The 15966-nt window shown below is 48.6% G+C and overlaps 1 protein-coding gene across 3 annotated transcripts in view; it reads right to left on the bottom strand.

Moving 5' to 3' along the window:
• Positions 1 to 11607, bottom strand: part of ABCD4 (ATP binding cassette subfamily D member 4) — a 201786-nt gene extending 190179 nt beyond the window's left edge. For all 3 annotated transcript variants that reach the window (XR_004540151.1, XM_033952514.1, XM_033952513.1), the window contains exon 1: positions 11551 to 11607. Coding sequence is in view for 2 of the 3 variants with exons in the window: in XM_033952514.1 (XP_033808405.1) it covers positions 11551 to 11591 (41 nt within the window). In the remaining variant the exon portion in view is untranslated. The remainder of the gene's footprint in view (positions 1 to 11550) is intronic.
• Positions 11608 to 15966: the final 4359 nt, after the last annotated feature.

Genomic DNA, 15966 nt, shown 5'->3' with positions numbered 1-15966 from the left:
GAGAACTGTACTGATGGGGAGAAGTCTGTCAACACCTCAGGCGGGAATATTTGAATATTATTGAAGACAAACTTGGCAGTTCTCCCACCCCAGCTCAGGAGCAGAGCTGAAGGCCTCCTGAACATTTACTTTTTTGCTTTGGTGTTTTGTGGAAGTAATGCAGTGAAGGTTTTGGGTTTTCACTGTGTTAAATGAGATTAACTCTCTCTAGAGTTAGGCCTAGGCCCAGGTGAAGCCTAGCTGCAGGAAGCGGTTCCAGTCTTGCTAAGGCACCGGGACTTTGTAATGTATATCCTGATTTGCTTACCAAGATTTTTACTTTGAGTTTTTCCTTTTTGTTTGCCATTCTGATTTTGGTTTGTGGAATAAAGAACCCTGGATATAATTTAACTAATTACCTGTTTCCTCTTGACTGATTTATCTGATATTTGGCCTGTGGGGACTGTCTCCAGTCTTCCTGTGGTCCACTTGGGGTGCTATCAGCCTAGTCCAGGGCCTGGTGGACACACTGTGCGCTAACCATTTGCACCAAGAAGGATCAAACTTTGCATATCTAAACTGGACCTGGCCCAGCTCCTCTATTCCTATGTACTCTCTAGCAGACTACTGTAATTCCATATTTAATGGAGTAACCAAAAAGGAACTCAAGCGCCTCCAGTGAGTCCAAAATTCAGCGATCCGCCTCCTATACAGCCTCAAGTACTGTGACTCCCATCTCTCCATGCAGACCATGGCTACCTGTCAACAAACGCTGCATATTCAAGGCCCTTGTAATAGCTTACAAAAGATTCCACATCATCACCCCTGCCTATTTTACATCCAAGCTACATCAGTACACCCCCACCTGCCCCCTCTGCTCAGAAGCAGACTATGCATTCCCCCAGGAACTGCACACAAACAGTCCAACAGCCATCGGCTATGGAACCAAGTGCCTGCACAGATAAGATCATAGAACTCTCTAATGGCCTTCCGAAATGCAGTGAAGACCTTCCTGTTCAACTGATCAGCCACCCACAGACAGACTCCTCTATACCAGGGGTCTCAAAGTCCCTCCTCGAGGACCGCAATCCTCGGGTTTTCATGATTTCCCTAATGAATATGCATTGAAAGCAGTGCATGCACATAGATCTCATGCCTATTCATTGGGGAAATCCTGAAAACCTGACTGGATTGCGGCCCTCAAGGAGGGATTTTGAGATCCCTGCTCTATACGAACATTTGTTTTGCAACCAGTCATGTCCTTACTTTACTGTGAACTTCTTTTGTAATTTACTTTGGATGTCTCTGTGCACAGTCATGTTCTTAGCTACCATGAATGTCTTTTTAGACTGAGGAGAAATCTAAGGAAATACTTTTTCACAGAAAGGGTGGTAGATGCGTAGAACAGTCTCCCGGAAGTGGTAGTGGAGACAGAGACTGTGTCTAAATTCAAAAAAGCCTGGGATAGGCACATGGGATATCTTAGGGAGAGGAGGATAAGCAGCATAGAATCAGGATCTATCTAGGTAAGGGATGGGTAACTCCAGTCCTCGAGGGCTGGAATCCAGTCAGGTTTTCAGGATTTCCTCAATGAATATGCATGAGATCTATTTGTATGCACTGCTTTCAATGCAAATTCATTGGGGAAATCTTGAAAACCCGATTGGATTCCGGCCTTCGAGGACCAGAGTTGCTCACCCCTGATCTAGGTACTAGAGAATGACATGGTGACAAAATTCATCACCGTTCCCGTCCCCGCGGATAACCGCGGGAAATAATCCTATGTCATTTTCTAGTGTCTATTTCAACCTCGGTCCTTCTACACCAGCATTCTTCAAAGCAAAGCTTGAGGGTCAGTGGTGGTGGCCATTCATACTCTGATTCTTCCCTCTCTCCTTAAAGAATGACATGAAGATGGTTTCCCGCGGTTATCCGCGGGGACGGGAACGGTGATGAATTTTGTCACCGTGTCATTCTCTGCTAGGTACTTCTATCCTGGGTTGGAAACAGGATACTGGGCTTCATGGACCTTTGGTCTGTCCCAGTATGGCAGCTCTTATGTTCTTATGTGAGCCAAGTCTAGGACAATCAAGCCATTGTGACATCACTGCTGAGGATGGCTCTTAAGTATTGGTGGAATGAGACATTATGACATTGCAATCTCAGCTCTGAAATGTTGCTACTCTTTGGGTTTCTGTCTGGTATTTGGGACCTGGGGTGGCCACTGTTGGAAACAGGATACTGGGCTTGATGGACCTTCGGTCTGTCCCAGTAAGACAATTCTTACGTGAACCAAGTCAAGGATAAGGTGATCATACATCCCTTTTTTAGCTCGCCTGTCCCGTTGTCCCCAAGCATAGCTTCAGGACGCCGAAATGTCCTGTTTCAGAAGGAGCGGGATAGGCAAGCTAAAAGCGGGCCATGCCACCTATTTCTCCAAGCCACCGCCGCACTATCATCATCTTTGTGCAGCAACTGCACTAACATCATCCTCATGCAGTGACTGCATAAGCCTTTCCTCCCCCCACCCCTCCCCGACGTCAATTCTGATGTCAGAGAGGAAGTTCAGTGCCTGCCAATCGCTGCCTGGCTGGCCCGGAACTTCCTCTTCAACATCAGAATTGCCATCTGGGGGGGGAAGGGAGGGAGGAAAGGCTTATGCAGTCGCTGCACGAAGATGATGTTAGTGCAGTGGTGGCTTGGGAGGAGGCCAGGAGAGAGAATGAGAGAGAGAAGGGGGCGGGAGAGAGAAAAAAAGAAAGACAGAAAGCGGGGGTAGGAGAAAAACAGAAAGAAGGGGGGCAGGGAGAGAGAAAGAAAGGATGCAGTCAGAAGGAAGTGCAACCAACGACTCATGAAATCACCAGACAACAAAGGTAGGAAAAAATAATTTTATTTTCAATTTAGTGATCAAAATGTGTCAGTTTTGAGAATTTATATTTGCTGTCTATATTTTGCACTATATTTAAATGGTTCTGGGGGGAGGTGTCCGGTCCCGTTTTGAGGGAAAAAATAAATAGTCACATTAGTCTAGGACAGTGGTCTCAAACTCAAACCCTTTGCTAGGCCACATTTTGGATTTGTATGTACTTGGAGGGCCGCAGAAAAAAATAGTTAATGTCTTATTAAAGAAATGACAACTTTGCATGAGGTAAAATTCCTTATAGTTGATAAATCTTTCCTTAATTGCTTCTGATTATTTCAGCTATACACAGCTGAAAGCAGAGCAACATGTAGGAAAGCACTTGTGTGAGGTTACAGCAGTGAGGCGGACAACATTGCAGAACAGGGATCCAAGATGGCTGCCGCTATCTAACTGATGATCGGACGCCTTTGATCATCGTCCTTACCTTTTGAATGATATGCCGAAAAGATGGGGAAGAAGTGCGGGTGGTGCCTCCCGGTGTTCGGTAGCCCCTTCGATTACTATCGATGACCTTCTACAATGTCTACAATGGGAACAAGAATTGTCAGGGAGTCACCCGCTGGAAACCCGCCGGAGAGTAGCGCTGCGGCGAACACCTTAAGGCTTGATGTTACCCTGAGCCCAGACATAAGGGCACCGCCTCTTCAGCCATTGCCATAGGCAGTTAGCTCACCTTGAGATCAGAGTGCACCCGAAGAGGAAGCACTCTCGTTCCGAGAGGCCAGTTTGTCGGAGGGCTCATTGACTGGAACATCTCAGAGTGATTCCCTCTTCCTGTATGAACCTGCGACTGTGACACCTCAGACTAAGGAGAGACAAGGCTTCATTGAGGTAAACCAGCCACAAGAACAATCTCTAACTACACAAGCAAATTTTTTCTCTGTGGTTAAACCTCCAGAAGTCACTTTAGAAGCTCTTTGGGACTTGGTGGCGAATTTGGGTAATTCTTTAAATCCCCAGATAAAAAATTTGGACAGAGAAATGAAAGAACAGAAAGAAGAAATTAACTCTTTAAAACAAGATCTATCGAGGGAGGAAGTGACGTCACCGATCCGAATGGACGCTTGATTTGTGAGCTCCGTTCGGGCCCCGAGCTTATTCTTCCCCCGGGCTGTGCAATTGTGCTGGAACGCGGTTTGCCTGCGGGTTTGCGTGTGGGAGGTGGGTGTGGAGGAGATGGCGACCTGAAGAAAGCTCCCCTGTGACAAGCCGGGCCAGCACACGTTAGAGCAGGCGCTGTGTCGCAGCGCACGTGGCGGCGACGGCCTGGTGACCAGCGGGAGTGAAGCGGCGATTTTGGAGCGCAGCATCACAGCAGTGGCAGATATGCTACACGAGCCGGCCCCCGCGCTTTCTTCCCCGGACCCGCTGACCAAAGCGGATATGCAGCAATGGACTGCAGAGGTGAAAGCTGAGATCTCTGCTGTGGCGGTGCAGGTACGGGAGGCAGTGCAAGAGCTCCGTACGGATCTGGTGGAGGTGGGCACACGGGTGGAGGTGGTGGAGACGCGCCTGGATACGTGTGAGGAGAGTGTGTCGGGTGTGCAACGGACCTTAGAGAGTGTGACTGCTGATCATCAATCTCTGCTGGACAAAGTGGAAGATTTGGAGAATCGTACCCGGCACAATAATTTGAGGGTAAGGGGGCTCCCTGAGCTGCCAGAGTATAAGGATGTCCGCTCCACAACTCTGAAATTGCTCCGCTGGCTGCTTCAGACCGAGACTTTGGAACCAGGGATAGAGCGGGCGCATAGGGCCTTGGGCCCGCGTGCTATGGACCAACCTAAGGACATTGTGATGTGCCTTCAAAGCTTTGTGATTAAAGAGCAGGTCCTTAGGAGAGCCCAGGAGCTGGGCACGGTGACCTGGGAAGGACATCGGCTGGAATTCTACCAGGACCTCGCGGCCAGCACCTTGCAAAAGCGTTGTGCCTTCCGGGAGGTGACCAGGGCTCTACAGCGCAGCAACTTGCGGTATCGCTGGACCTTCCCCTTTGGAGTGGTGATCACCCTTAATGGAGTCCATACCAAGGTTTCTTCAGTGCGTGATGCTCATTCCCTGCTGCAGAAGGAGGGGATTGAGGTCCCTGATGACTACGGCCCGGTGCCTGGGGGTGCCTCGGGTGGGGGTCAAGGCCCTCCCCCTTTTCGATGGCAGAGAGTGGAGCGTGGATCCCGAGGTGGTCTTGGCGGGGGTCCCCCACCCTCGGGGGCTGCATCCTCTTCTGCCGGCCCTCCCTGAGGGCTGGTGGGCTGTGACTCCTGGCTTTGGACTGGGTTGCTTGGTTGGTTTTTGGACCCTCCTTTCCTTGGTGAAGACTTTTTGGCTCTGACCCCCTGTACTGGGTGGTCTCTGTCCCTTCCTCAGGAATTAAGTGGGGCTGTTTCTCCCTGTGTTTTTGCTGGGTATGGGTTTGTTCTGCTGTGATTGTTTTTGGTGGCTGGGGAACAGGGGGTTTTGGGGGAGGTGGTTTTCTGGTTGGGGAAATGTGATTTCTGAGTTCTGATGCATGTTCTTAGGGAATGTCAGGGGGTGGAAGTGGTTGAATGTGTAATGGGCACTGGGGATTGTTTACTTCCTTGTATGTTAGTGAGAGGTTTCGAGGATCTCACTATGGGGGCGGAGGGGGGGAGGGGGGGGAGGAGTGGGGAGGGTGAGGGGGAGGGTGGGGGAGAGGGGGCAGATCCTTTTTGTGGTTGTATTTTGCTGCTGTTTTATCATTTGGTTTATGGCAGGGTTCAAATTAGTCTCTTATAATATCAGGGGTCTCAACTCACCCTATAAGCGACGGGCCTTTTATAGGGAGTTACTACGTTTGTGCGCTGGGGTTTGTTTTGTCCAGGAAACCCATCTGTTGGGTGCCCTTGAACATCTTGTCAAAGATTCTAGATTCCCGCAAGCCTTTTGGGCCTCCCGGGTGGGTAGTACTAAGAAGGGAGGGGTGGGTATCCTTATTGGTAAAGGGATCAGTTGTGAGGTCAGAAGGGTGGTCAGGGACCCGCAGGGCCGATATCTCATGCTTGAGGCCCTCATAGAGGGGTGTCTGTACACTTTAGTGAATGTTTATGCTCCCAATGAGGGTCAGGGTATCTTTTTTCGGGAGTTGGTGTCTAAAATACTCTATTTTAAAGGGGGCTCCTTGATACTGGGTGGGGATTTCAATCTCACTGCTACCCCGCATTTAGACAACTCGGGCAGTGCGGGCTGTTATGGACGGCGGGATCGCCTGTTGTTGAGGGAGGCCCTTCGGGCCCTGAATGTGGTTGATGGATGGCGTTGGTTGCATCCGACGACTAGGGATTTCACTTATTTCTCTAGGACACACGCCTCCTACTCTAGGATAGACTATATTTTGGTGGAGCGGGGGCTGCTCCGCCGGGTGGACCAGGCGGGGATTGAGCCTGCCACTTGGTCGGACCATGCCCCTGTCTGGGTACGGCTGGCGGGTGAGGGGGGTGGCTCGGGTAGGAAGTTTTGGCGCTTTAATGATAGTTTGTTGGATGATCCTGAGGTGGTTGTTCAGATCGAGGGGTGGTTGCGGGAATATCTGGATCTGAACTTGGAGTGTGGGGCTTCCTTGGAGGCTGTTTGGGAGGGGTTGAAAGCCTCGCTGCGGGGTAGATTGATCGCATTGGCTTCCACTCGACAGAGGAAACGTAGGGAGGTGACTGCTCAGTTGTTGCGTCGGATAGGCCGTCTGGAGGGGATGCATAAACGGCGACCGTGGGATGTGGGGTTGGGCGGGCAGTTGCAACAGGCCAGGCGGGATCTGCAGGAGCTGGAGTTGGAACGTTTGCGCCTCAATTTGCAACTTTTGCAACAAAAGTTTTTTGAATTCTCTAATAAGGCTAGCAGACTGATGGCTCACCAATTGAAAGTACGCCAAACGCGTAATCAAATTCTTTCGATCAGAGCGGCTTCTGGGGAGCTCCTGCGGAAAGAGGATGATATTCGAGCGCGCTTTGTGGAGTTTTATTCTTGCCTCTACTCTCCAGAGGAGGAAGCATCCTCCCAGGAACGTGCGGCCTATGTGACCTCGGCGTCAAAGCCTAGGATTGCGGAGGGGGATGTTGAGCGCCTTGATCGCCCGCTTACGTTGATTGAGGCTCGCGGGGCCTTGCGTTCTATGAAAGTAGGGAAATCGCCTGGTTTGGACGGCTTTACAGTTCGCTATTATAAAAGATTTCAGGATTTGTTGCTGCCTCCCCTCTTACGATTTCTGAACTCCTTGGGTGGTGATAGTGTGTTACCCTATTTCATGCGCTTGGCGGGGGTCATGGTGTTAGCTAAGGCAGGGAAGGATCCTTCGCAATGTGCCTCCTATCGTCCGATCTCTTTATTGGGAGTGGATACTAAAATATTCACGTGGATTTTGGCGGATCGCCTGATGAGTTGGGTCCCCCGTTTGATTCATCCAGACCAATCGGGCTTTGTGGTTGGTCGACAGGTGGGCGATAATGTAAGGCGGGTCTATAACCTGTTGGAAAAGGCTCGGGGAGCAGCAGAGGAGGCAGTCTTTTTGTCTATCGATGCTGAGAAGGCCTTCGATAGGGTCTCCTGGCCGTTCTTGTTTAGGGTCTTGGAGTCTATTGGTTTGGGATCGCGGATACGGGAATGGATATGTATTCTATATACTTGCCCGCTTAGCTGTATTAAAGTTAATGGGGGCTATTCGGATACTTTCACTCTGGCTCAGGGTACGCGGCAGGGTTGCCCCCTTTCACCGCTCCTGTTTGCTTTGACGGTGGAACCTTTAGCTCAACGGATTCGGGCCAATGGGGACATTAGAGGGATATCGTTACCGGGGGGAGACTACAAGCTGACCCTTTTTGCTGATGATCTCCTCTTTACAGTTGAGGATCCAGAACTCTCCCTGGCTACCATTTTGCGGGAGTTGGCCACTTTTGAGGTGGTGCGGGGAAATCTGAGCTGCTTAATGTTAATTTGTCCCCTGATCGGGTAGATTCTCTGCAGCGATGCTTTCCTTTTTGGTGGGTTACTGATTCCTTGCGCTATCTTGGGGTTTATTTTGGCCCGCCGGCTACTAGTCTCTATGATCTTAATTATCCCCCACTTTTTCGTCGCATTCGACGGGATTTGGATAGTTGGCGGGATCAGTACTTCTCTTGGTTGGGTAGGGTGGAGATTGTGAAATTGATGATCTTACCCCGTCTATTATTCTTGTTCCAGGTCCTGCCCCTTTGGGTGAGTAGACTGACGTTGGAGGGGATACAACGGCACATTTTTCATTTCATCTGGGCGGGACGCTGGTCGAGGGTGAGTAGGAAGGTTCTATATTTGGGGCGGACGGCAGGGGGGCTGGTGGTTCCTAATGTGTTGAAGTACTACCAAGCCGCGCAGTTTCACGCCCTTTTGGAGTGGCAGACGTAGGATCTGAAACCGTGGGTTGTGATTGAACAGGACTTGACTGATGGAGTCCCTTTGTTACATCGTCCCTGGCTGCCTGGGAGGTTGCGGACCGGAGGAGGTCCGTCCTCGGTGGTCACCGCTTTGCGGATCTGGGCTACGGTCCGGAGGGGCTTGCTGTCGGGTAGGCGGTATTCTTGGTATACTCCGTTGCGGCATAATCCTGAATTTGAACCTGGGAGCGGGGCCGGGGGGTTTGGGAGTTGGGAGCGCAGGGGACTGGTGTGTGTGGGTCAATTGTGGGATCCAGTTTTGAGGCGTATACGGCCCTTTGCGGAACTCCAGCACCGGTATGATTCACCTCCTCGAGATCTTTTCTATTATTTGCAGGCGCTCCATTATCTTCAGACGTCCGGAGTGGTGGGGGGATCTCCGGGGTGGTCGGACGCCTTTTGAACTTTTGCTGGGCCCAGTCCTCCGGAAGGGTACTCTGTCGGCTTTGTATCGCTGCCTTAATGTTCGGGGAACTACGCCCCTGCCTTATATGACAGCTTGGGAGAGGGATTGGGGGTCTGTTATTCCTTTGGAAACTTGGGAGGATATATGGAGAGAGGTGTCTTCTGCGGGTATTGCAGCCTTGCTGGTTGAAAACAGTTATAAGGTACTTTTTAGGTGGTACTACACTCCTCAGACTTTGGCTAGGTGGCGAGGGGATGTGAGGGGTCTCTGTTGGCGGGGCTGTGGGGAGGTGGGAAATTATCTTCATATGTGGTGGGACTGTAAGGGGGTGAGAGATTTTTGGGATGAGATCTTTCAACATGTTTCTCAGATTCTTGGCAGGCCGATCCAGGCAGACTGGAGACATGCTCTCTTATTTTGGCATCAATTGGATCTGGATAGGGGAGCTGTACTGTTTTGCAAGTTGGTGTTTACTACTGCCAGATTTGTCTTAGCCTCCTCCTGGAATCAGGTTCAGCCTCTCACGTGGCACATGGTGGAGCGGCGCCTGTTGACCTGGCAGCTTCTCTACAAACTTACTGCTTTGCACCATGGGCAACGACATGGATATGCATCTATCTGGCGCCGCTTCAGGGCATCTGTATTGTAGGGCTCCCTGGTAGGGGTTTAGCTGGGAGTTGGGTCCGAGCTCGGGTGGGTTGTGGCCCTTATTGCTGGTGGCTGGTATGGTGTAACTCTGCGGGTTTCTATTTTGAGCTTTCTGTCCTTTCTGTCAGTCTGAGGTATGGGATGTGGGATTTGTTGATAGGGGAGGGGGTGGGGGGTCTTTTCTGCTGCTGTGGGGTGTGGTTGTTTTTTGCATTGGGGGTTTTAGGGTGGTCTCATTGCATTCTATTGGATGTGGTTTTTTTTTTTTGCTGTGTTGTATATGTCATTGCTGGCATTTGTTGTTTGCCTCTTTTCTTCATAACTCTAATAAAGCTTTATTCAAAAAAAAAATAAAACAAGATCTATCTTTGTTAAAAATAGATACACAGGAAACTAACAAAGAGTTAACAACAGTTAAACATAATCACGATCAACTGGTTAAAGATAATTTAATTATGAGGAGGAAATTGGAAGCTCTGGAGAACAGTAGTCAGGCTAATAATTTGCAGTTCATAAATTATCCTAAGATTCTATCAATTTCTCCTCAAGAAATGATAAAGCGTTATTTTGTGGAGATCCTTAAAATACCTGAAAATTCTCTACCTCCTCTGACAAGGGTTTAGTATCTTCCTGCCAAATCTCAAAATCCTGAAAAAAAGGGAATGTTGGAAAACCTCAGGAAGATCCATTGGATATTTCTGCTATATTGGAACAATCGGACAGAGAAGTGGCTACATCAGCCACTCTTATTGTCTGTGGCTCTGGCTCCAGACAAGGACTGGATCCTAAAACTTTTCTTCAAGAACAGATCTAAGGACTTCCTAGGATTCCATATTCAGATATTTCCAGACGTCTCCAGAGAGACTCGAAAAAGAGAATTCTTAACTTTGAAACCCGGAGTGACTCAGATAAGGGGTCTTTTCTTTTTAAAATATCCATGCAAATGTGTTGCTAGATATCATTCTTTGAAATATGTGTTTGTAGATCAGTCTCATTTGATAAGTTTTCTCTCAATAAAGCGTCTTGAGAATAAAGGAACAACAGCGCCTAATAATTGATTAGTTCCCTGCTCAGCAGTAGTTAATGTGCTCTTTGATGAATATTTGGATTTAACTATTCTACTCTTTAAGTCTTGGATCTAAAACTAGAGGACTGGTGTGTGATTTAGTGAAGTTGATTTTTCTTTTTAATAATCTGAGTGATTTATCTTTCAAGTTTGAAAGTAAACTTAATTTAGGATGTCTTGATTACACTTTTCTGTACAAGATGTTATGCTTGGAATAATTTTTTTGAAAAATTGCATAAAAAAAAAAATTCCAGAACAATGGTAACATACTGAGGGCCTCAAAATGGTGTCAGGTCAAAACCACGGAAGACAAAGGTGCGCGCCGACAACTGAGCGCAGTGCGGAGGCGCACGCCGAAGAAAATAACTGTTTTTAGGGGCTCCGACGGGGGGTGTGGGAGGGAACCCCCCCCACACTTTACTTTATACAGATCGCGCCGCGTTGTGGGGAGTTTGGGGGGTTGCCCCCCACATTTTACTGAAAACTTCACTTTTTCCCTAAAAACAGAGAAAAAGTGAAGTTTACAGTATAATGAGAGGGGTTACAACCCCCCCAAACCACCCACAACGCCGCCGTGATCTATATTAAGTAAAGTGGGGGGTTCCCCAAGAAAACCCCCCGTTGGAGCCCCTAAAAACTGTCATTTTCTTCGGCGCGCGCCTCCGTCTTTGTCTTCCGCGGTTTTGTCTATGAACCCCTCAAAAAAGTACCTGGTGGGCCGCAAGTTCGAGCCTAAAGAATGACATGGGGACCAATTTTTCCCGTCACCGCTGGAACTCATTTTCTTGTCCCTGCCCCACTGCTACAAGCCTCAAACACTTTAAAATCATAAGTTAAGGCAGAGCTTATAGGAATGGGGAAGAGACAGGGAAAATGGGTCCCGTATCATTCTCTAGGCCAACTGGCTCTCAGGCATTAGGACATCACAATCTTGCTACTCTTTGGGTTAAACAGGATCCTGGGCTTGATGGACCTTCGCTCTAGCCTAGTAAAGGTGGGGGCGGGATTGGGGTTCCTGAGGGTGCCCGAGCGCAGAAGGGGCGGGGCCGACGTCTCAACGGCAGGTCTCCGTGTCCGGAAAGGAAGGGAGGAGCCCGAGCCTCACCTGCTCCGCTCTCGCGCCGGTCCATCGCCATCGCCCGCCATCACACGTCACTTCCGCCTACAGGGAAACGGCTGCTGCGCGAGCGACGTGAGCGCGCTCGCAGCGTACGTGCCCCTCCCCCACGCCGGGTTTGAGCCCGCCCAAAGCGTCCTCACGAGCCCAAAGGTGCGAAGAAAGACGACGCGCTGGCGATGTGAGGAGGTTTGGGAGGCGCCTCTTCTGAATGGCATCGAGTCTTAGATGAGCTGAAAGCAAAGCTCCCTCCCCAGAGAGAATCAAGACAGCTTTTCTTTGTATACACAGTGGTTTCCATAAGTGATTGCATTATTAAGAACATAAGCAATGCCTCTGCTCAGGCGGTGGCCCAACAGGTCCAGGACCAGTGTAGTAATCCTCTATCTCTACCCCTCTATCCCCCTTTCCAGCAGGAAATTGTCCAATCCTTTCTTGAACCCCAGTACTTTACTCTGCCCTATTACGTCCTCTGGAAGCGCATTCCAGGTGTCCACCACACGTTGGGTAAAGAAAAACTTACTAGCATTTGTTTTGAATCTGTCCCCTTTCAACTTTTCCGAATGCCCTCTTGTTCTTCTATTTTTTTTGAAAGTTTGAAGAATCTGTCCCTCTCTATGCCCCTCATGATCTTATAAGTCTCTATCATATCCCCTCTAAGTCTCCTCTTCTCCAGGGAAAAGAGACCCATAAGAACATAAGCAGTGCCTCCACCGGGTCAGACCATAGGTCCATCCTGCCCGGCAGTCCGCTCCCACGGCGGCCCAAACAGGTCACGACCTGTCTGAATCACCAGAAGGGGCTCCCTTGCCACCTTGGTTTCTCATTGAAGTCCTATCTTCCCATCGAAGTCCTAACCCTCCGGTCTTGCACATGCACGACCTGGTTGGGTTTCTATACTTATTACCTGGTTAGCTTTCTATACTTGTGTTACATCCCAGCACCTCTCTCAGTATCCCACGATCCCTTTATCCCTCAGGAATCCATCCAATCCCTGTTTGAATCCCTGTACCGTACTCTGCCTGATCACTTCCTCCGGTAGCGCATTCCAAGTGTCCACGACCCTTTGGGTGAAAAAAAACTTCCTTGCATTTGTTTTGAACCTATCTCCCTTCAGTTTCTCCGAATGCCCCCTCGTACTTGTCCCCTTCAGTCTGAAGAATCTGTCCCTATCCACCCTCTCTATGCCCCTCATGATCTTGAAGGTCTCTATCATATCTCCCCTGAGCCTCCTTTTTTCCAGAGAGAAGAGCCCCAGCCTATCCAACCTCTCAGCGTATGGGCAGTGTTCCAGCCCTTTTACCAGTTTCGTTGCTCTCTTTTGGACTCTCTCAAGTACCGCCATGTCCTTCTTGAGGTGCGGCGACCAATACTGAACGCAGTATTCCAGATGTGGACGCACCATCGCTCGATACAATGGCATGATGACTTCCCGCGTCCTGGTTGTTATGCCCCTCTTTATGATGCCCAGCATCCTGTTGCCTTTTTTCGAGGCTGCTGCGCACTGTGCAGATGGCTTCAGTGATGCATCCACCAGCACACCCAAGTCTCTCTCAAGTCTGCTGTCTCCCAGCAATGCCCCCCCCAATTTGTAGTTGAACAACGGGTTCTTTTTCCCTATATGCATGACCTTGCATTTTTCCACGTTAAAGCGCATTTGCCATTTGTTTGCCCAGTCTTCCAGCTTGTCCAGGTCCCTTTGCAGGTCCTCACACTCCTCCCTGGACCTAACTCTGCCGCACAGTTTGGTATCGTCTGCAAATTTTATAACCTCGCACTTTGCCTCCTCTTCCAGATCATTGATAAATATGTTGAAGAGTAACGGCCCCAGCACCGATCCCTGTGGCACACCGCCAGTTTCTCCAAACTCTCAGCATATGAAAGGTTTTCCATCCCCTTTATCAGATGCGTCGCTCTCCTCTGAATCCTCTCGAGTAATGCCATGTCCTCCTTAAGGTACGGCTACCAATATTGGACGCAGTACTCCAGATGCGAATGCACCATCGCCCCATACAACGGCAGGATAACTTCTTTCGTTCTGGTAGTAATAGTAACGTGACCAATTTTTTTTTTCATCAAAATGGGACATCTATTAATATTCAGTCCCGCCCCCAATCCCACCCTAGCCCCACCCCCAATCTCATCCTAGCCACACCCCCAATTTCTTCTCTTCATTTTTCACGTACACACAATATCTTATTATTTCATAATGGTAACCATAAAATTTTAAAAAACAAAGCACCCTATATGCAGAGAAAATTTTAATTATCATTTATATTTGGGGGGTTTTCAATGATGTCACCTCAGTAACTAGAAAAATAGACAAATATAGTGCAAAATATAGATAGCAGATATAAATTCTCAAAACTGACACATTTTTATCACTAAATTGAAAATAAAATCATTTCTCCTATCTTTGCTATCTGGTGATTTCATGAGTTTCTGGTTGCGTTTCCTTCTGACTGCATCCTATCTTTCATTTCTTTCTGCACTCAGGCCCAACAATTGCCCCTTTCTATTCCCTCCCTCCTTCCTTCCTTCCTATGTCCTTAGTGTCCCCAGCGTTCCGGGCCAGCCAGGCAGTGATTGGCTGGCCCGGAACGTCCTCTCCGACGTCAGAATTGATGGGAAGAAGGCTTCCAGGTGCGAGTAGTGGCAGGGAGGTAAGCAGAGGAGCAGCGGCGGTGGACCGGAAGAAGTTTAAATTGGACCTGGAGGGAGGCTTTTTTTTTTTTTTTTTTGGTGTGGCAGGGGAGGGACAGGAAGCGATCGCCTGTCCCATTGTCTCCGCGCACAGCTTCGGAACGCTGTCCCTGAAAATGGGACATTTTGGCATCCCAAAACTGTGTGTAAGGACAATGGGACAGGGGATCCGAAAACGGGACGTATGGTCACCTTAAGTAATACCCTTCTTGATTATACCTAGCATTCTATTTGCTCTCTTAGCGGCCGCTGCGCACTGTGCCATCTGCTTCATTGTCATGTCCACCATTACCCCCAAGTCCCTTTCCTGGGTACTCTCATTCAATAACATCCCTCCCATCGTATAGTTGTACCTCGGGTTTCTGCTTCCCACATGTAATACTTTACATTTCTCAACGTTGAACTTCATCTGCCATCTCGTCGCCTATTCCCCTAGTTTGTTTAAGTCCCTTTGCAATTCTTCGCTTTCTAGGCCTAAGTCCTTCTCTACCCCTAAACAGGCATACTTTGGAGTTAGGTGCTATATTTTGTACAATCCATCCTAAAAAAAATAAGTGCCTGTCATCCAATTAATTTTTTCAATTATGAGCTTGTTAAATAGGTGCCTAACTTTAGTCTCCCTGTACAGAATTTGTCCCTTAGTGAGCTTCATGCTCTCGTAGCAGACCTGCCTTACACTAAATTTCATCACAGTAGAGTATTTCTCCACACACATAGCAAGTTTCTTCCGAAGATCATGAGGGAGTGCCATCTTAACCGGTCAATTTTTCTGCCAACATGTTTCCAAAACAACACACTTCTCCAGGTGAAAGTGAGCCTTAACCTTCTACCTGGAGCAGACTAAACCCTATAGATAGTCCACCCAGCTTTTTGTTTCTTTTGATCCAAACTGGTTGGGGATAGCCATTGGAAAATGCACAATTTCTAATTGGTTAGCAAATTGTATCTCCTTTGCTTATACCCAGACTGAGCCAACTCTTGGGAGTTCATATAGTAAAAACCATGGTGATCAGTGTTCATAGAAGAGATTTACAAACATAGAAACATGACGACAGATAAAGGCCAAATGACCCATCCAGTAACTATTATCTCTTCTCTCTAAGAGATCCTACTTGTCTATTCCACGCTTTCTTGAAGCTGCAACATGGTCTATCTACACATTCATAGGGTTTCTATATTTGTGAAGTAAAAAAAAGTAGGACACATAACCCCTGCCCCAGCCCCAATCCTGGCCCACCTTCCACTAGTCTCACCTCTGCCTTCCCTCCCCCCACCTTTCACCAATCCCACCCCTAATCTGTCCTACCTTTCATCCATTTCCTTAGTCCCCCTTCCTACCTGTACCCTTTTAATGCTTCTGTCTTTCCCTCACTCCAACTCCACATAGGTGCTTCTTCCTCCCTACAACCACCCACTGTGGATGCTTCTCCCACCCTCCCCTGCAGGTGCTTTTCTCTCTCACCCTCTCTCCAACTCCCCTCCCATGAATGTTAAATTAGAGGCTGGTCATGTAGTCAGGAAAGCAAAGATGCAAATGGAACAAAAAATAGCTGACACGGTAAAACGGGGAGAAAAGACTTTTTAAAGATATTGGTGATAGTAAGAAGCGCAAAAGTGGCATTGTGAGACTCAAAGGTGAAGGGGAGGAATATGTAGAAGCTGATAAAAGGCCGAATTGCTTCACAAATATTTCTGTTCTGT

The sequence above is a fragment of the Geotrypetes seraphini genome, chromosome 7 (assembly GCF_902459505.1).
Source record: "Geotrypetes seraphini chromosome 7, aGeoSer1.1, whole genome shotgun sequence".
In the NCBI taxonomy this organism is placed as follows: domain Eukaryota; kingdom Metazoa; phylum Chordata; class Amphibia; order Gymnophiona; family Dermophiidae; genus Geotrypetes; species Geotrypetes seraphini.
This window is presented reverse-complemented; position numbering and strand designations above follow the sequence as displayed.